The sequence below is a fragment of the Episyrphus balteatus genome, chromosome 2 (assembly GCF_945859705.1).
Source record: "Episyrphus balteatus chromosome 2, idEpiBalt1.1, whole genome shotgun sequence".
Lineage (NCBI taxonomy): Eukaryota > Metazoa > Arthropoda > Insecta > Diptera > Syrphidae > Episyrphus > Episyrphus balteatus.
Window position 1 is genome coordinate 99,329,872 of NC_079135.1, and position 22,154 is coordinate 99,352,025.

General features: G+C 25.7%; 1 protein-coding gene across 15 annotated transcripts in view; it reads right to left on the reverse strand.

Annotated features, from left to right (window-relative positions):
• The window catches only part of LOC129908337 (neurobeachin), a 646,575-nt gene that overhangs the window by 50,008 nt on the left and 574,413 nt on the right, over positions 1 to 22,154 (reverse strand). For 10 of the 15 annotated variants that reach the window (XM_055984756.1, XM_055984758.1, XM_055984755.1 and 7 more), the window contains 7 exons: positions 19,140 to 19,280; positions 14,716 to 14,855; positions 14,409 to 14,622; positions 5,245 to 5,497; positions 5,041 to 5,183; positions 4,786 to 4,976; positions 1,656 to 1,846 (listed from right to left, as the gene is read on the reverse strand). In XM_055984756.1, coding sequence (XP_055840731.1) covers positions 1,656 to 1,846; positions 4,786 to 4,976; positions 5,041 to 5,183; positions 5,245 to 5,497; positions 14,409 to 14,622; positions 14,716 to 14,855; positions 19,140 to 19,280 — 1,273 coding nt within the window. The remainder of the gene's footprint in view (positions 1 to 1,655; positions 1,847 to 4,785; positions 4,977 to 5,040; positions 5,184 to 5,244; positions 5,498 to 14,408; positions 14,623 to 14,715; positions 14,856 to 19,139; positions 19,281 to 22,154) is intronic. The other 5 variants (XM_055984759.1, XM_055984754.1, XM_055984764.1 and 2 more) reach the window with 1 other exon arrangement.

Consider the following 22,154-nt stretch of genomic DNA (forward strand, 5'->3'; position numbering starts at 1 on the left):
TGAATGTTAATAAAATAAAACATTTTTTTTTAAGTGGCTCCCAACGTAGAAATATTTTTTTTTTTTCATGAGTAAAAACTTTTTTGAAATCAACTCAATTTGTTATATTGTTCAGAAAAGTCTCTTAGCCTTGCAATAAACATAAACAAATTATTTGGCCAGAAATTTAATTTTTGAAAATCCCAAATAATTCGATAATGGCTGCTGTAAATATTTTGAGAATCTCTCCAAACTCTATAAAAATTTGAAATTTGGTTCCTGGTATGTTAATCAATTTTAGATAATTTTTGTTACTTCAAAAATTAAGCTTGAATCAAATTTTTGGTAAATCAATACAAAGTCTACAATAGTTTAAAATTAGGCATTGAAGCGAGCTTAGGTAGAGGTCATTTAGGCCGTAGGTACCGGTCCAACCATAATATTCAATTCGTAGAAAAATATACTTAAAAATTTAAAAATGGCGCCCAACGTACGATAGATGTAAAATTTGATAAAACAAAACATTTTTTTTTTAGGTGGCGCTCAACAAAAAACAGTTTTTTATTTTGTGCCTTTTAGTTTTTAGAAAAATCTTAATAAGAAAATCATTAAAATAAAAAAATGGCGCCCAACGTTCGGCAGATGGAAAAGTTGATAAAAGACATTAATTAATTGGCGCCCAAACGTAGAACTTTGTTTTCTATTTGAATTGCACTTGTAGAAAAACTTGTAAGGAAATTAACTGAATTTTAAAAATGCCGTTCAATAATCGACATAATACAAAAAGGTTGATAAAAAAATATTTTTGTTGATTGGCACATAACGATGAAAATTTGTGTGTTTTTTTGTTTTTCTTTTTATTCTCTATAATGGAAAAAAAACTTGCTAAGAAACTAACTTATTTTATAAATGGCACCAAACGTTCGAAGGATAAAAAATTGAAAATGTATTTTTTTTTAATTGTAGAATTTTTGTTCCTGTTTTTGACTTGCATTTGTAAAAAAAAATGTCTTGAAGTATGTATGTCATTTAGTCTTATAATATTACACAGCAATAACAAATCATGACTCTCATCCTATTTATAGAAACATAAGGAACTTTTAACTACACCAAACTCACTCACTTTTTATTTAATTGATTTTTTGTGTAAATATATTTGTTTTCATAAAATCAATTTCACAAAAAGCTTATAACAAAAAATAAACAAAAAAATATTTCTTTTCAAAACCGCATTCAGCTAAGTGAAACAATATTTTCTATATAATGACACATACCTACATACATATATCGTGTATTATGAAATACATCTCATTTTTGTAAGTGCTCATAAGTCATCCAACAAAACGAACGACGACATTTTTTCCCAAGTTAAAATTAGAAAACAAAAAACGTAGACCAAAACTAAAAAAAAAAATATATACCCTACACCTCTTTTCTTTTAGTGAAAAGCAATTTTTCTTCATTTACCCACACTTTTGTGGGTTCTTATAACTTGTAAGAACTCATACATTTATTTTTCTACTACCTACTATGAGGATACCTCAACAAAAAGGGGGAAAAATAAAATACAAAAAAAAAAAAAATCATAATAAAATAGAAAAATATCCTTTTTACTTATTTTCTCAAAAATTCTAAGAAGAGAAAAAATAATAAAAGAAAAAAAATATATAACTTACTTGGATTCTCCAGTCGATAATGGCTCTCGGGCTCCGGATGCCGTGTGTATAGGATTTGCTGTGATATATGTTCGGTCATAATTTCATAAAGGACATTATATGTTGGTAGGGACAATGACTCCTCATAAAGTAATAAGCGTTCAGCTAATAGCGTATATAAATTGTGCGGTGACATTACATCGTACTTTCGTCTGCAAAAAAATGTGCAATATTGATGGGAAAGTTAAAAGAAAAAAAAAGAAAGAAAGAAAAAGATATAAAAGAAAATATTTTAGTCTTTAATGAAAAATATGTGAAATATATATTTTTTTTTTATAATAAATTGCATTATACGTACGAGAAAATTGTGATCATAGGTGACCTAGAAAGATTGTTGGATTTTTTTTTTTAATTTTTTTTACAGGGACACATTACATTTTTGGTTAATTCTTTTTCCTTGAAAAAAATGATAAATGGAGAAAAATTCGGTGGTCCTTCTCTTAATAATAGAAAATTTTTTAAAAATCAAACATGTTTTTTTAAGTGGCGCCTAACGCAACGTGGAAAACTTATTTTTTTCTATTCTATTTGCATTTGTAGAAATTTTTTGCTAACAAATCAGATTAATTTAAAAATTGATACATTCGACAGATAAAACTTGATAGTATAATATTGTTCTTAAATGGCGCCCAACGTAGAGAATATTGTTTTTTCTTTTCTTCTTGCATTTGTAGAAAATTTTTGATGAAAAATCAGGTCAGGTTTAAAAAATTACCCCAAACGGTCAACTGATACAAAATTGACAAAAAATTGTTTTTTTTTTTTTAATTTGTTTGCATTTTTTGATAAACTGATAAAAATTGACAAAATAAAATATTTTGCTTGTAGTTGCGCCCAATGTAGAAAACGTTTTTTTTTTCTTACTTTCATTTGTAGAAAAACTTTTCTAAGATAAAAAACTGATGAAATAACATTTTTTTTTTCTAAAATGGCGCCCAACGTAGAATTTATTATTAATATTTTTTTTATATCCATATATTTTTTTTTATATTTGTTTGTAGAAAAACAAATTTTGAAAAACTAAATTTAAAAAATGGTGCTTAGCAATCGACTGATAAAAAATTCATAAAACAAAATAAATACTTTTTCTTTTAAGTGGCGCAAAACGTAGAATTTTTTTATATTGTAGAAAAACTTGCTAAGAAATTAACTGAATTTAAAAACATTGCACCAAACGTTCGACAGATACAAAATTGATACAGGCAAACATTTTTTTATAAAGTGGCGCCCAACGTAGATTTTTTTTTCTTTTTTCACATTCTTTTGTAGAAAAAGTGTTAGGAAATAAATTCAATGTACAAATGGTGCAAAACGTTCGATAGATCAAATAAAATAATTTTGTTTCTTAAATGGCGCCCAACGTAGAATCTATCATCTTTTTCCTTATTTTGATATTCGTTTGTAGAGGAACTTGCTTGAAAATTAATTGAATTTAATTGAATTAATGACCATTCTGGTCATAACGTTTGACAGTTTAAATTTCAAAAAATAAAATATTTTTTCTTCGTAAGTGGCGCCCAACTTAGAGTTTATTATTACATGTATATATTATATGGAAAAGAAAGAAAACAAATTAGTTTCCAGTTATGAAAAGAGCTTAAAGAGACCTTTGTTTTGACGTCTCACTCTAGGAATTTGGAAGAAATTAAAAAAAAAATGGAATTTTTTGGCAAGGGGTTAACCTTGATTTTTTCTCAAAAATCTGAAAAATATAAATTTGTAATTTTTTAACTGGAATGTATAGTTCTGTTCACTTTGAATGCATATCTGTGAACCAAAACTTGTTTCGACACTTTAGTCAAAAGATATTAGCTTCGAAATGTAAAGAAAAGATAGAAAAATAAATGTTTGGTTGGAAATATCTCAGGAACCAGACTTCCAAGAAACTTTTAGTTTTCAGTTATGAATAGAGCTTGAATAGACCTTTGTTTTGATATCTCACTCGACGTATTTGGGGGGAAATTTTTAAAAATGGAATTTTTTTTGGCAAGGGGTTAACCTTGATTTTTTTCTCAAAAATCTGAAATAAAAAAATTTGTAATTTTTTAACCGGAATGGATAGTCCTGTTCACTTTGAACGCATATCTGTAAACGAAATCTTTAGTCAAAAGTTAAGGCTTTGGACAATATTATTATTTTTTTTTATATTCGTTTGTAGAAAAAGGTGATGGGAAATCAACTGAATTTAACAAAATGGCACCAAAAGTTTGACAGATAAATAATTCATAAAATGAAATATCTTTAAATAAATATTTTTGTTTATAAAGTGGCACCCAATGCAGAAAAACTTGCTAAGATATTAATAAAATTTAAGAAATGGTGACAAAATTGATATAGTAGAAAAGTTGTTTCCTTAAGTGACGCCCATTATTATTTTCTTTTTTTGATATTGCATAGAAGAAAAACTTGCTAGGAAATAAACTCAATTTGAAAAATTAAGCGAAACTTTCGATATGTAAAAAATTGATAAAAAAAATAGTTTTTTTTTTTAAGTGGCACCCAACGAAGTATTTTTTTTTTCTTTATTGATATTCGTTTGTAGAAAAAACTGCTAAGAAATTAACTCAATTTCAGAAGTGGTTAAAAATGTTCCACATATAAAAATTGATTGAGAAAAATATTTTTTTTCGTAAATGGCGCCCAACGTAGAGATTATAGTTTATTATTTATTTTTTTTTTTTTTCATTATCATTTGTAGAAAAAACTTGCCTAGAAATTAAATCCATATAAAGTTGAATTTTAGTGAATTAGTGTTTTAATAATTGTTATAGAAAACAGTGTTTTTCTCTATTTTATCTCAATAATTACTCTAAATAAAATTTTTTTAAGTGGCGCCCAACGTGGAAATATTTTTTAATTTAATATGATGTGCCAGTAAGATGTAAAGTAAAATTAAAACTTAAAAGAACGCTGTTCAAAATACATTTCAACTTATTAAATATGGCGCCCAACGTTCAAAAAATAAAAAGTTTCGTTAAGTTCTCCAATAAAAAAAAAACGAAATTTTGTTTTCTAATAACAAATTAATATAAACTCCAACAATTTCTCTAGATCACCCGTATCAATATCAACATACATAATGGATACGTACTTGTGTGTGCTACGCGATAAAAAGAATCCTAATAATTTTAACGCTTGTAATCTTATCAATTGACTCTCGGCAGCCATTAATTTAAATATAGATCTAACACCATGTTTAACATCAAAAGCAGGTACCATTGAGCTTGGATGCTCGGACATAAGAGATATTAGCATTTGCAGGACATCGTGTAGATTTTCGTCCTATATTTTTATATGTTTCTTTTATTTATTGAACTTTTAAAAATGATTTCTTATAAAAACTTACCTCATGCATGGTCGTCAAGTAGTTTAATATACTTTGTAATTCATCTTCCTTAACACCATTGCCAATCATAATCAACTGTTTTAAAAACAAAAGAATATAAGCACGTATCGCTAGAATATCCTTTTGGGCTGGTCGTGGTCCATCTACATTATTTAGAGCATATTTGATATCTTCATTGTTCGTCCAATCTTTTTGAAAACTTACCTAATCCTTTTGGAATAATACCACTTTTAGCTCGAGGATTCACAACCCAGTAATAATATTTTAATGTGTGAACAGTTTGTAAAACAGTACTAACACGTCGTACATTGCTATAGATTTGTGTATCACTCAAAAATTCTGTAGCTAAATATGAATAAAGTCGAGCTTGAACATTTGCTGGTGTATAGATCCATAGCGATGGATTGAAGAGAACATGATCGAGCAGCTGCCACGTTAGAAATGAGAAACAGAATAGCTATCCATTAGTTTTGTAACACCTCTGTCCTGCCACAAGCCGATTTTTGTATATATATTTTTTTATTTTCATTTTTGTAAAAAAAAATGAAAAAAATATTTGGCATGCAGCAAGCGGACATTTAAAAATTTTATTTTTTCTTATTAACAATAACATTTATAAAGTAAAATAATATCAATGCACAAAAAATTTCACACACAGATAATTTTTAAAAAATGTATAAGGTATTTTGAATAAATTAAATTTATGTAGCATGGAAACATGTAAAATTCTATAGTATTTAATTTTTTTTTTTTTACAATTTTTTAAAAATGCATGACACTTTTGAAATGGAACTTAGAAATAACTTAAAAAAGATTGGTAAAAGGACTTGAGGGCTCGAGCGAGATCTAGAAAAAAAAAGTTGTTTGAAACTAAGATCGATAGTTTTCTGTAATGGATGAAGGTTTTTGTCGGAGCCTTGACTTATTAAAAGGCTTTTAGTTGATAGATGTAGACAATAGTGTGCTTTGGGGTAGTTATCGTAAGTGCATTTTGAAAGGACTAGATATTTTTATCTATAAATAAATTGAAATGAAACTAATTTATATAATTAAAATTAAAAATATTGGAACAATATTATTCCTTTAAGTACCTTGTTCAAATTAATTGGCGCCCAACGTGAATTTTTTTTTTGTGATATTTTTTTGTAAGGTTGTTTTAATTATTATCGGAAAGATAATCTCATAGATAATAATAACGACAAAACCAGTTTGTAGAGTCACCCGATAATTCATAAAAACAGAAAAAAAGCTTAGCAAAAAAATGCTGAAATACGGAATCTGGATAACATAAACCTATAATTAAAGAGATCTTAAGCTCAAAACCCCGTTTTCTTCCGTATAAACTTAAATTATTTTTTTTAAATTAGGTTTTTTCATTAAGAGGATTTTTAAGATTTTAGAATTTTCGATTTCTTAGTTTCCATTTTTCCGATTTTTGCTTTTCTTGAATTTTGATTTTGTAAGTGGTAAAATTTTGAATTTGCAATATTTTTAAGTTTTCGGATTTTCAGATACCACCTATTTTTTTTGTATGGAAACATCGGGATCAGTTCTCGAATTTTCTTTTAACTTAGGCGAATTTAGGTTTTTGGGATAAAGAAATTAATATAATTTGTTAATAAATATTCAATATTTTAGATTTTTTCAATCAATTTTTCATAAAAATACTTTTGTTGGTTTTTTATTTCTTTAGGTTTTGAGTATTTGTTGTTTTCGATTTTTCTATATTTTTTATGAAATTCAGTTTTTTGAAGTTTTTGATTTTTTAAGATATTTATTATAAAGATCTTTGCTTTTCGGGATATTTGCCTCTTTAGACTTCTATATTTTTAAAATACCTACTTTGTACTTTTATTTAAAGTTTTTCTAATGCTGTGGGTTTTCTTAGTTTTGGATTTCGGGAATTATAAATTTTATGGAAATTTAACGTTCCAAGAATTATACTAAGAAATTATTTTTTGGACTTTTGGGATTTTATGTTTTTACAATATTACACTTAGGAGCAAAAAAATGGAATCAAACATTTGCGTTTTTTTAAAACGTTAATTGGCCAGGATGTAATTGACATACATGAATGTTAATTGCACCATTAAAAAGCTTGAAACAAAGGCTTTAAATCAATACTAGGAACTTTAAAACCCGTTCACTTTATAAGGATCCAATCAACATAAATGAAGCATGTAAGCAAAAAAAGACTGAAACTGAAACAGAGAGTATCAAGAAAATTTAACATTTAGAAAAAAATGAAGTGCAATTTATTGATAGATAGCTATGATACTATCGTATGCATTTTGAAATTTTTACCAACAATTAAAAGTAAAAAATTCAAGCTTTTAAATGAGACCATAAAACTTGAAGAAACATTGCAATTTTTGTTTTAAATAAAAATTATCTTTTTTGATTCCGTTTTTTTGCTCTTAAGTGTAGATTTAGGGTAAAAGCGGGTGAGATGGCGCGGCGGGGGAGATGGCACACTTTAAATATCTTTTACATTTATTGCTCTAAAAATGTATCAAAAATATTTTTAGCTTTCTTTAAATATTTTAAATCGAAGTAGCCATTATTCGTTTCTTTGTCTTTGATACAAAAAATAAAAAAATTTTAAACCAAATCACGTGATGATTTTTTTCGAATTTTTTTTCGCTCTTTTTTTTTTTTTGTTCCGATATTTTGTGAGTCGTTGGGATCTTAGATGCCCTTGATACACCAATACAAACAAGAGAGTATAAGTTATGGATTGCGCGTGAAATCTGAGCTCTAGTTCTATCTGCTTTTTATGGGTGCTTACGAATAGGAATTATGCGAAAAAAGGTGAGATGGCGCAGTTTTTTGCGGGTGAAATGGCGCATTCCCTACAAGAATTTTTCAATTGAGTATAGTGTTAGCATGTGCCATATCACCCTCAAAATATTTTTTTTAAGTAATTCAGCCAAGCTCAAATTTTATAAAAAAGACGACTAGTTGCAATCTATTATACGGCATGCATTGGTGCTTGACTCCTTCACATCGTTCAATCATTTGTGCAATGAATTTGGCAATAGAGACATATAACAAACTCATGCGCCATCTCACCCACCCTATAGGGGGAGATGGTTTTTTTTAAACTTTTTTTCTATATTAATTTAAAAATATAAATTTAAAATATAAAATTCTGTAAACCAAATAATACGTTGGATATTGAATATAGAACATTTTTGCATTGTTAGAAATATGAAATGTGGTTTACTTTGTAAAATATGACAAAAACAAACAAGGTATGCCATCTCACCCGCTTTTACCCTAAAGTATTTTAAAAATCTATTATTTTCTTTTTTGGTTTCAGATTTTTTTTCAAATTTTGCCGTTTCTAAATTTTGGTTTTCAAAGATATTTTATTTAATATAAATATGGTCGTAATTTTTTTTTTTTTCTTCAAAATTTTAGGATTTGAGTTTTTACGGTATAATCGAGTTTATAATTTACATAAGAAAACTTGTTTCTTGAGTTTTTGAAATATTCTATTTTTCACCTTTTGGCGTTTTTGAGATTTTAAGAAATTCAGGATTTTTAAATTTTCTAAGACTTAATGTTTCCAGATTTTCTGATTTTCGGGATTTGTGACTTCGAATTTTTGATCAAACATTTTCAAATTTTAATACTTTTATTTTATTTCAAAACTTTGATTTTTTTTAAAGTATTTGTGTACTTATTAGGGGATTTGAAACAAAATTTGTGATCATAAGGTTTTTGGATATGAAAAGTTTTATTTTTCAAGGTTTTATGGTTCTCGGAATTTTGAAATTTGTTCTTTTGCCAACTTTTTTGGATTCTTTGTATTTTATAGAATTTTCAAATTTTGTATTTTCGGACTTTAATGTTTCTTTTTATCAACAATTATTTCGTTTTTTTTAATCTTGAATTTTCAAGATTTTGGGTTTTTTCTTATATCAGAACTTTGCGATTTTGAATGCTTGAAATTGAGAACTTTCTATGAATCACAAGATTGAAAGTAGATACATTAAAAACTTTGAATACTCTTGACTTTCTGTTTAGAAATGTCTTGATTTTAATTTTCATACATTTGAATTTTAAAGGCATTCAGTATATGAAAAGAGAGATTTTTCATTTAAGGATTTAAATTTTAGAAAACCAAAAACCTCCTTGGTGCTAAGAATTTTAAGGATTTTTCAATTAAAAAAAAGAATTTAAAGATTTGAAATTTAAATTTTTCTGAATTTTGTAGTTTGAATTTGTTTTTTTGAAAATTTTACGCTTCAAGTTTTTTTTAACCACAATTTAAAAATTGTGGGCCTTTGTACTTTCCACGATTTTGATATTTAAAATTTTATGATTTTTCCTTAATTTTAAAATCTCGAAACTGTGGTGGTCGTTGAAGAACTTATGACCAAAATATAAATAGGTACCATAAATCTTCCGTGTTATGTTCAATAAAAAATTGTCAAGTCCTTCTTATGAACCCCCATCACTCACTTATAATGTCTGTAAATGTCTATTAGAATATATGAGGAGAGGAGTCACCTTCAACCCTATTGAAAGGATTATATTTTTTTAAATCTCATCATTTATAACTATTCAAGCACCCACTTTGGTTGTCAATATAATGTTTCTATGATATCTCGTTGAAAAAAAATTCCCAAAAGTCCTTTCAACCTTAATATATTATATATATACACTTCATCGTTAAATGTAAATATTTACGACTTCTCAACAGAAACATAAGCCCTATCAGACCTTTTTTCATTTATTAAACGTGTGTTTACCTGACCCTCATCAACCGTATTTAATAAAAAAAAAAAATAATAATAAAAGATGACACTTTAGGTATTTTGTTTTCTTTTACTTGAAAAGGACATGCGACTTTTTTTTATGTAATCAAATTATCCTTTGAAATTTTATAATTTACGACCGGGGAAAATATTGCAATTTTAATTTGCAATTAGAGTCAATTTTTTTCAAATTTAAATAATTGCTAATAATGTTAAACATAATTTTAGCAAACATCCTTTTCTTCCTTCCTCGTGTCTTTTTTTTACTATGGTTACTCAAAAACAACAAGAAAAATAATTATTATCCTGAGCATCATAATCAAGAAGACATTTTAATGTGACGCAGTCCTTAAAGCAATAAAGCTGTCAATGGTATAATGATGAGAGGATATAATAAACAATGGTCCGGAGAATCTGGTGCATATGGGAGGCGTAATTAAGAATAAATTAAAAAAAAAAAAACAGTAATCCTTACAACCATATAATTAATGAGCCCGAAGAGACGAAAACGACATCCATGTGTGTCTGTCTCTCTTCGTTTATTTATATCATATGTGTGGATTAGAATCAAAACCCATTTTATCCACTTTCAGAGATTTCGAGTAAATCGAGAAAAACAAAATTAGAAAATCAAAAAATATATGGATTTTGCTATTTTCTACATATTTTGTGGTCTGATATCTTAGCCATAAAATACAATTTGGGATTCAAATTTGGCCCACGTATGCATTTGAATAATAAGAACAAAACCTCATACCTAAGTCATTTTTTTTGAAAAGTGGATATAATGGGTTTTGATTCTGATCCACACATATTATACAATACGTTTTTCGTCAATTGTATTATAATGAGTTTTCATTCAAAATTCGTATTGACTGTTTTAATTTACAAACAAATTACAAAAATGAATAACTGTACAAACAAAATATGTATAAGTATAATATAAATGAAAGCGTAATGCGATGCTTAATGAAATGCCAGCTGATGATGTTTACAAATGAAAATGAACAAAAAAAAAAAAATTAAAAATATTGATGAGATTTACTGATAGTGAATAAAGGATTTATTCAATGTACATAAGGGATGATCAATGTTTATGATACATAAAAAAAAAACAATCAGATTATGTAATGATTCATCCTGATTTACTTCATTTTTATACAGAATATTATATAATTATGACGAATTAAGCTGCATTAACGGCACACGCACACCACGCAGAAAAATTAAAAAAAAAAAACATATTTTTGAACTGATCTCAAATAAAATAAGAAAATTTGTTTAACATTTAAAACAAATTGAAGAGATTTTTATATTTTTATATTTATATAATTTTATATTTTTATATTTTTATATTTTTATATTTTTATATTTTTATATTTTTATATTTTTATATTTTTATATTTTTATATTTTTATATTTTTATATTTTTATATTTTAATATTTTTATATTTTTATATTTTTATATTTTTATATTTTTATATTTTTATATTTTTATATTTTTATATTTTTATATTTTTATATTTTTATATTTTTATATTTTTATATTTTTATATTTTTATATTTTTATATTTTTATATTTTTATATTTTTATATTTTTATATTTTTATATTTTTATATTTTTATATTTTTATATTTTTATATTTTTATATTTTTATATTGTTATATTTTTATATTTTTATATTTTTATATTTTTATATTTTTATATTTTTATATTTTTATATTTTTATATTTTTATATTTTTATATTTTTATATTTTTATATTTTTATATTTTTATATTTTTATATTTTTATATTTTTATATTTTTATATTTTTATATTTTTATATTTTTATATTTTTATATTTTTATATTTTTATATTTTTATATTTTTATATTTTTATATTTTTATATTTTTATATTTTTATATTTTTATATTTTTGTATTTTTGTATTTTTATATTTTTATATTTTTAATTATTTTGTATTTATTTTGTTTTTGAGAAATTAAGGTGGGTGTAAATTTTGGTACACAAACTATGGGTAAAGTTTTGTTACCGATACGAAAAAAGAAAAATTAATTTTTCTTAAGCTTGTAGAAAAAAAAACTAATTTCAATGAAATTTATCAAATTGACACCTAAAAATTAATTCTTATCAAAATTTTGCTGTAAGGAAAATATTTTTGTTTTGTTGTTAAAAACTTAATATATTAATGACACTGCTTCCAAAAAGTTAATCTCAGATATAATTAAAATTAATCGATTAATTTCTTAAAAATACAAACATACAATAATATTTTAAGCATAATTTTTTTTTGCTGCCATTCAAAGTTTAAACACGAAAAAAGCCGTTAAAATACAAAATAGAATTCAATTTAAATTTTGAGATCAGCCCAAGTTTAAAAAAACTTCAAGTAAAAAAAAAAAAATATTTAAGCAAAATCTTTTTAAGGTCACTTATTTCTTAATTAGGAAAAACGCTTTTTTTTAAATTAATAAAAAAAAATATAACATAGACACAATCATAACAGGGGGAGTTTATTCACCTGGTAGAACTTTTTTTTATAGTGAAAGGAGGAGAAGAAGAAAGTTTGAGAAAGAGGAAAACACGGTTATTGTTTTTTTTTATTCTTTGATAATATTAAACCAAAAACTTATAATTCTACATCTGATTGTTAAAAAACACTCACACTAAAAAAATAAATTTAAAATTAAAACCACAAATTGATGCAACATCAACTAAATTTTAATGACATTCCACGATTAGAAACTAAATAAAATTATTAATTTAAATTTTTAATTCATTAAATTGTACGTATTTAATCTAAGTATAAGGAAATATTTCAGTGTTTACAATTTTTATCGAAAGTCAAAAATCTCGCGTTACTTTCAAAAAACAACGCAGTTTAGGAAGCCTTTATAATTTGCACTTTCTCTATTTGATATAATTTCTTTGATTTAATTTCTTTATGGCTTCGACTGAGTGCTAAATTATTATTTCTGAAGGTTGTTTCAGTTTTTTTTTTCAAAAATTGTAAATTTAAACCAAATAACCCTTTTTTGACCACGCATTTTTCGAGTTTTCTAAGAATTTATTTCCAAATTTTAAGACCTCTTATTTAAATATTTCAAAAGTAAATGAAATTGAGTTTTTGAAAAAAATGGAGGCTAAGACAAAAAAAGGTGTTTGGCTCTAGGGCCCCCGTTTTAGAAAATTGAAAATTTCTTAAAACAAAAAAAAATTAATCCGAAAGAATTAGGAAACAACTTTTGACTATGACAATTTCAGATAAAAGGTATATTTCAAAAAAACGCTTCGATTCTAATTCTAGGGGAACGGAAAAATATTCGTAACTTTTCCGTGAACTGCAGAAACGTATTTGGTATTTTTTGGTAGAAAGGTAAATCTTAAATAAAGTTTTCGAGTCCTTTACAAATTTTTCACAAATAAAAATCCAGAAAACTATTTTGTAAGCTGATTTTTTTGAAGAAGTCGAAAACATTTTTACTGAAATTTTGGTAAAAGTTTGTTTTGTTTTTAAATAAAAATCTTGAGATGATTTTTTCAAATTTTTTTTTTTTGCAAAATTCATCTATACTACTCAAGAAGATTTTTTGGTAGAAATTTCTCTGGAAAAAAATCCATTCCAAATACACATGTGGAAAAAATAAAATGAAATATGAACCTCCTTGATTCGAACACTTCTCTTTATGAAATTGAATTTCGAACAGAAAATTATCGTTATCAGTAGGTACCACATTTAAGGGACGGCAATTATCTGCAGATTTATTTATTATTTTAATTCTGAAATGGCCACGCATTGGCGATAAAATATTTTTTAAACACGAATGAAATTTAATGAGAAATAAAAGAAAAACAGAATTTCTCACCACACGTAAAAAAAAAATTCAAACATTTCTTTTTTTTATAAATTGAAGAAAAACGAAAATAAATAAAAATTAGTTAAACCTTTACTCGTTTATATTTCAAGCGAAAGCCCAAGTTTAACTGCAAATAAAATATAAAAAATGAAAAAAAAAAATACGAAGGTATATAGATTTGACATTCTCTTGAAAGTAAATATAAAATAATTTAGATTTTTTATAAATAGAAAACAATCATCTCAGTAAAATTTTAACAATATAACATTTTGTCATGCATTTCAATAATTATAAATTTAATTAAATTGATTTTTTTAATTTTTAACATTAACATTTAACAATAAATATTTAATTTTTTTAAATAAATAGATATTTAATATTTTTTGTTTGTTTTGTTCAACATTAATTGACATGCTTTTTTTTTATTTTGTATAATGTGGAATTTTTTGTAAAATATTATTTATTATTGACCGAGATTGTAAGAAAATGAGAGGCGTTTTGAAGATTATATTTATACAAAAATTTATTCTTCTCGTCCTAATTTTAATACACTCTTTTTTTTGGAAAGCCAATTAGCTCAAAATTGTTTAAAGATTTGAATGAAAATTTCAAAACAAAAAAGTAAAGAATTTAGTACCTAAAACACTCCCCTGTGGAACACCACTTTTATCTCCTCATTTTCTTACACTCACCCAAAGGATTTAAAAAGAATGTTATTACATTTGATATCCTTTTCACTTACCTGTTTAAGAAGCAAATCACTATTCGCCGACAAACACGTCACTAGATATTTTGTCAAATTCAAAAATGAACCCAACACTTCTAGTGTCAAATGTTCCCTTGACGATCGCTGCAACATAAACGAAATAACCAGAAATCCTCGATTTTGTATCATGTGTTGTTGTACAGTTTGTGATGTTTCCACCAATTCACATATAAAACCCAATAGTTTTGAACTAAAAAAAAAATTAAAAAAAAAAATAAGTATAATATCAAAGGAGGAAGTATGAGTTATTCTTTTTCTCAAGGAACCACCAAAAAGCACTTACCATAACGTTGGATCACGCTTCACATCGCTGCATCCTTCATGTGCCATATCAAGTTGTGAAAATAATGGAAACAGTACTTGAATACCCCCAATGGAATTCAACGTACAGTGTATCGAATGTGTTACAACAGCCTTAACGTCCTGTTTTCAACCAGTATAAAGGTGTATAGTAGTTATATACATGATCAGGGATAAAGAAAAATGAGAAAAAAAAGAAAAAAAGAAAAATATGTATTAGAATTACTGCATTGCTGCATCAGACTAGTGTGCTGCTGTGCAAAAGTGTCATAAATTTGATGTTGTTCGTTTTCATGGTTTGGTACAGTTAAGAATATTACTGCACTAGTGTATCAATAAATAAACAAGGGAAATACATCCTTCTTGGCTTTTTCGTTTTTTTTTTTTTTCTGTTTTTTTTTTTTTTTTTTCTGTGAGAAGATAACGAGGACCATATTTTATGATATCTCTATACTCGTTTTTGGCAGGTGAATTTTATAAGTAGAATAGATTTCAAATGTGGCAAAATAATTTTAGTTTGTGTTTAAAATTTAAAGGACTAATTAGTTTATGCCATTAGAAGAGCATATTTAATTATTTTTTTTTTTTTTTTGGTTATTTTCCGGACAATAACGAAGAAAAAAATAACAAAAATAATAAAAAATTATTAAAATTATTTTTATTTTAAGTGGAGTGATTGAATATAATCCAATATAAGTTCAAGTGACCTCAACTCCAAAAATTTATATAAGGGTACGACAGATCTAACTGATGAGCCCACTGTCGTACCTGGGCGAAACGCTTTATAAATTTTTGGAGTTGAGGTCACTTGAACTTATATTGGATTATTTTCCGGACTTTTAAAATTAAATTTAATTTAAAGCATTAACCCTAGTTTACAAATTGGGGTTCGTGCGAACCCCAACGCATGTTTAAATGGTTACAACTTTTTTCTAAATCGTTTTTTCGACTTGATATGAAAACTCAGTGAACGAAATTCATTTTTGTTTACGTTTTTTGTCTTTTTTCCATAAAAGCGGTTTTATATTATTTTTTGGAATTTTTTTCTGAAAAAAAGTCACAAACCAAACTTGGGGTTCGTGCGAACCCCAACGCATGCTTAACTTTTTTCTAAATCGTTTTTTCGACCTGGGATGAAAACTCAGTGAACGAAATTCATTTTTGTTTACGTTTTTTGTCTTTTTTCCATAAAAGCGGTTTTATATTATTTTCTGGAATTTTTTTCTGAAAAAAAGTCACAAACCAAACTTGGGGTTCATGCGAACCCCAAGACTTTAAATGGACTATTTTCAACAATTTTTATTAGGTATATTTTGGCAAAAATATACCTGTTATATATACGTGTTATCATAAAAAGACACCGCAACTGTCACCTTAATCAATAACAGAAAGAGACAATGCATCAAATTGTTGATAATGAACAATTAGAGGTGCATAAAAGCTTTGGGGTTCGCGCGAACCCCCAAGTTTGGTTATTGCATTATTTTGCGTGCGGTAAACTAGGGTTAAGTTTATTTTTTGATGATTTTTTTTTTTTCATAAATTGGTCTAAATATCATTTACTGATTGGTATAAATTAATCATAGTAATTACTTAAAAGTAAGAAAGTTGGAGTTCATCTAATTTTTTTTTTTCATAAGACTGAATTGGCTGAAATAAATCTTGATTTTTCATTTGCATATGGGAATGGTATAAGCCTGACAATTGTTTTTCAGAACTCTAAGAATTTTAAACTTAATACAATAAAACTTAATTTTATTTACGTAAATATATTTTTTTTTTAATTTACACTAAATTGAAAAATTTGACACAGAAATTGAAATCGACTTTATACTCAAAGGGCCCTACCAATAATCAAATTTAAAGCTGACTTTAATTTTTACCTTAATTCTACATATTTCACAATACCAAAAACCAATTTAATAGTCAAGTTAAAGGCAAATGCTCGATTAAAATTTATAGTTGGGAAACTCAACTATAAAATTTAACCTAGACTTAGCCTTAAACCTGACTATTAAATTGGTTTTTGGTATTGTGAAATATGTAGAATTAAGGTAAAAATTAAAGAGAGCTTTAAATTTGATTATTAGTAAGGCCCAAAGAAGATTATTTATTATGAATGAGTCACTATTATTTATTTTTGTTTTACTTGATTGCGGTAAAAGAGAAGGTAATGTACATATTTCACCATTTTTTTTATAAATCTGAGCATGTATGTTTCCTTATAACTTCTAAACAACTAATCATATTTCAACATGTTGTATATTGTTAGAAGCGCTTTACTTACCGGCAGGTTATAAGTTCAAGATGTTTTACATATAATAAATGCCCTCTTAAGGCAAAATCGCGAGCTGTACAGGTGGTGACGAGAAAGTAAAGCAGAAAGATATTTTTTGACGAGTATTAAAATCCTTGGGGTCATGAAAAATGCTGTATAGATTAATTTTTCATTCCAAACCTTTATGGTTTCCAAAAAAAATATTCAAGTGCTAGTGTTTGAAAAAAGGTCTATCTTTTTATGAATTAGTTTTAATATACACCGAAAAAAATAAAAAATTATAATAAGAGCTATCAAATTAAAATTTTTGAGTGACAAAAATCGTCCAACAATAAAAAAATATCAATTTTAATATGATTATCATAATCATTGTGACATTTTTTAACTCTAGGTTGAAAATAAAAATTTCACTTTGACAATTTAAATATCAATATTGACTAAATTTAATGTTTCAGTTTATTATAATGATATTTCTTTCTTTTTTATTAATTTAAGTATTATCTTTCTTTTTTCTTTAAAATGATTTTATTTTTCTTTTTCTTTTTTATTTTCATTCTTTTTTCTAAAAAATTAAACAAAATATTAATAAAAGGGAATATTCTTTATAAATATAATAATGGTGAAGTGTATGAAATAAATTTTCTCAGTATTTTATATAATTTTACTTCGAAAAATTACAAAAGACCTTTAAATTAGTACAAATTAAGAGTTTTTTATTTAATATTTTTCAATAATTAGGAATGAGAAGCAGATGTCAAATTTATATGATAAATAATATAATAAAATATCAAAAAAAATTTCAAAAATTTTATGATTAAATATATTGTTTTGATATTTTAATTATCATAAAACACATTTTTCAGCAGTTTTTGATATTTAAAAAATGTTAAAATGATATTGTTGCTTTTTCAGTTTAGGTAGATAAATCAAAAATTAGTTTTTAAACCTAAATTTTTTGAATTTTAAATAATAATGGTGATTTTTTTTTTTTTTCAAGTTAAAAAATTCAAATCCGTTACACCGTTTGTGAGTAACAAGCCCCCGCAGCTCGAGTTGTGCATAGGGTTCGAGTTCTCAAATTTGGATTTGAGCTCACTTACTACTCCAAAACCAACCTATTAAAAAAACAATTTCAATTCAAAAGTGAGCATTAAATATTTTTTTTAATACTCGTCGAATTTTTTACAGTTTTGACTATTTGGTCTTTCAATAGTTATTTTAAATAGGTATAATATCGAATTAATGTAAGGTCAATTATTGACAATTGTTAGAACTTCGATAAATATTTAAAAAAAAAAAAAAAAATTTGATGCACACATTTTGCATTGAATTTTTTTTTTAACGCCAACATTTTTTTTGTAATTTCAATACCTAAATTTTTTTTAATGCAGAACATTTTATTAGTGAATTGATTTTTTTTTATTTGCCAAAAATTTTGTTTTCTTAAATTTCAAATGCATTTTATGAATTTATATTTTTTATCAGAAAATAGTCGATGGAACAAGAAGTGCACGAATCTATGGTTTCCAAGATATTTCTTTTCTAAAATCGTCAATTTCGTCGAAATTTAGTAATCTTTGGGACCACGGAAATGATTTTAAGCTCCAATTATTTGAAATATTATATGCTTTAAAAGCAAATCAATGATTTGCTTTAATAGCATTAAACATATTTTTCCCAAAAATAAGTTTTTAAGATATCTCTCCCATTGAAATAAATTTTGGTTCTTGAATTCTTTTACATAATGACAGTAGTCTCTATGCTAAGTTGCATTAATTTTATAAACAAATATTTTCTATTTTAAATTATGGTAAATTCGGCTTTTAATATCTATATGACTGGTGAAATTCAACCTCAATTTCTATTTCACAAAAGCACAGAAGGTATTTCCAAGGATAAAAGGGAGAAATTTTCACATCTTTTTAGTCAATTTGGATTATATTTTAAAACAAACTTTGGTAGGTAAGGTTACTACTTTCAAAGTACATTTTATGTCCTGCCATTTTTCAAAGTATCTACAGTAAATGTGCAGTCCTCATGTCTTAGTATTAGTGCAGTTAGTTATAGCTCACGTAAAATTCTTTTTTTTTATATTTTTTTTTTTTTGTTAAGAAATTGCAAAAACTTACCTGCAACATAAGAGCATGCGGTGTATGTACAAAATATGAAACATTTCCCTTTGGGGATGATTGTAAACACAGTTGACCATCCGTGGCTACTGGGTTGTACATGAAGACGATGGCATTCGATAGTTTACCATCATAAAGAACCTGTAAAAAATAAAATATAAAAAAAAATTTGATTATAAATTTGAGATTTAATATTGTGTAAGTTAGTGTTTGCAATATGAAAATTTGAAAATTTTTGCTCCTTTTTTATTTTATTTTTGTTGAATGATTGCACTATGTAAAATGGGAGTGAAAGAGAAAATGTGAATATATTACTTTTTTGGTAGCTTTTTTTTACTATAATGGCTTATGATTTTGCCAAGACGAAACAGAGTTATAGAAATGATGGAAATTGATTTTTCTATAAGAGTCTATAAAGAGCTACAATTTTACACGTGGTTTATATTGAAAATATGAACAATAATGCCAGATTTTCGCTTGTCATTAAATTTAATCTTTTTTCTTTGAACTTTTTAAAAACTTTTCAATCTTTAAATGGCTTTGAAAATTTTACATTTTTCTAAGCTATTTAGTGACAAGTAAAAATTACAAGTGAAAATGTGGTATAAATGTTTACGAAACGTGACAAAGAACTGACGCTTTTTTGTCTTCATAAGTTCTGAAGAACTTTATGATTTTTAGTGCATAGTATAGCGATATTCTTGTATGTATTTTATTTATGTATGTATATGAAAAAACAAACACACACGTGTCAGAGTGTGAAGTATAGAAACGAAAGTGATGGAATAAATTTTGATTTTCAAAAAAATATTGACTTTACATTGCTGTTTTCATTAATTTTTTTTTTTTGTTTTGGTTTTGGTATTATAGCTAAACAACAAACACACGCACACAAACAATAGCTGTAGGGACGTTTGCGCTGACTATGATCATTGTTTTTAGCTCTGAATGCAATTAAATTAAAAAAACTTAAAAAAAAAATACAAAACAAATTTATAAGACGTCAAATGCAAAATATAAAATTTGTTTAAAGCCAAGTACATACATACACAAAAAAATAAAAACATAAAATATACTGTGTGAGACTAAAATAGCAGATTAAAGTGAATTTGTGTGGATTTATTTTTGTGATAATTTTACGAAAAGAAGTTTTAAAAAATATTTTGGTATTTTTTGTTAAATATTTAAATTAAATTATTTCACTTAACTTACAGGTATATATATATATGGCTGGTAATTTATTTAAAAATAAAATGGATACAAAAAAACCTACATAGAATTATCCGAAATAAAATTCTTGTGTTGTCCTTATCTCAGAATTGAGACAGTTTACTGCAAATTTATAATACTCGTATTTGAGAAAAATAAAAAACTGTCCATTAAATTGAAAATTGATATGCATAATCGAGGGTTCAAAGGAAAAACTTACTGCTACTAAAACTAATGAAATTGTACGTAGGTACCTACCTACTAAGTGAGTTTTTCGGTATCGTTGCTTTAAAATAAAAATATCAAATCTCAAAAAAAAAAACTAAAATTTCACATTTTGATGCAAAACCATAATGTTTTTGTTTGTTCGATAAGAATCATTTTAAACTCTTTTTAAAACGGGCAACAAATGAAAGCCAGGCGTTAAAATTCCATACAAATTTAAATGAAAATTGAATTTTAACCGGAATCACAACATAAGTAAGATTCCATAAAGTTACATCAAATTTTAAAGGTGCTGTCTGGTCCTTGAACGATTTAAAAAAAAAAAAAACTGAGAAACCTATTTAAAGGTAGTTCGAAATAACATTTTCTTTAACAGCTGCTAAAACTTCTTAGGTGTGGTTATTCGGCTAGTATTTTAGTGCTAGCACAAAATGGAGAAAGACTCTGGAAGTCAAGCTGTTCTAAATAGAATCACTTGAAATTTAGAATATTTAACAAAGATACAGAAGTAATTTAAAAATAAAAATCTAAAAACTATGAGGTAATTTTCCCATTTCAATGAGGATTTTTAATGGTTTAGAGTGCTCTGGCCTTCTTAAACTACAGCTTGGACTACAACACGCGTCTTCCACTTTGACTTGACTTTTATCCATTTTAGATTTTCACTTTTAAATCATTTCATTTCAGCGTTTTATAAATAAGCGTTTTTTTTTTATTATGAAAGTTTAATTTAATGTCTTTAAACTTTTCGAATTTCGTTCGAACATTTTGTTGTGTTTTTTTTTCGTTTCCTTTTTTTATTGCATTTGTATAGACCTTCTAAGTAAGACACACTAAGATTTATTATTTAAAATTACAAAGAACACAAAAACCGTAATGAACTAATCACAAATTCATTTGACAAATCATATTTTTTCCTAGTTTTTTTTTTTTTCAAAAACTTCTGTAATACTAGCATTAACTTCTTCTAAAAAACTTTATTATGGGTGATATGCATAAAAAAGTAGTACTTACTTAAAGTAAAAGGTGAAAGTAAATACTATAAATTCTAATAAAAGGTAAAATTCATAGTATTTACTTAATTTCGTATGCATAAAAAAAAGTACCTGCTAGCAGGCAAATACTTTAAGTAGATACTAAATTCACCCAAGTAAATACTAGAATTCACCCAAAAATGATATTAAATACTTTTTTTTAGATGATTGGTATTCGTTTCGAATTTAAGCCTGGTACGTATGCTGCTGAAGCGATACGAAAATTTTCTTACAAAAAAAAGCACAACTAAATTGAACGTAATTCTTAGCTATGCCGGCACATTTGGAAAAATTAAAATCTTTTGTCACTAGTATTTAATTGTCCAGGTCATTTTACTTGCTAAAAAAGAGTTTTTTGACTTTGGAGACCTAGACAAATTTTCGTTTAGCTTTAGCAGTGTACTAGGGCTTACAAATAAATTGTTCTGAAAGTTTTACTGTGTAATCCAATGCAAATTTTTACTGTTTCTTAAATTTGAGTTTGTGATGTGAACATCTGTTCGTGCTTTTTTTGTGAGTCAAAAGTGAACTTAACAGCAGCATAAAA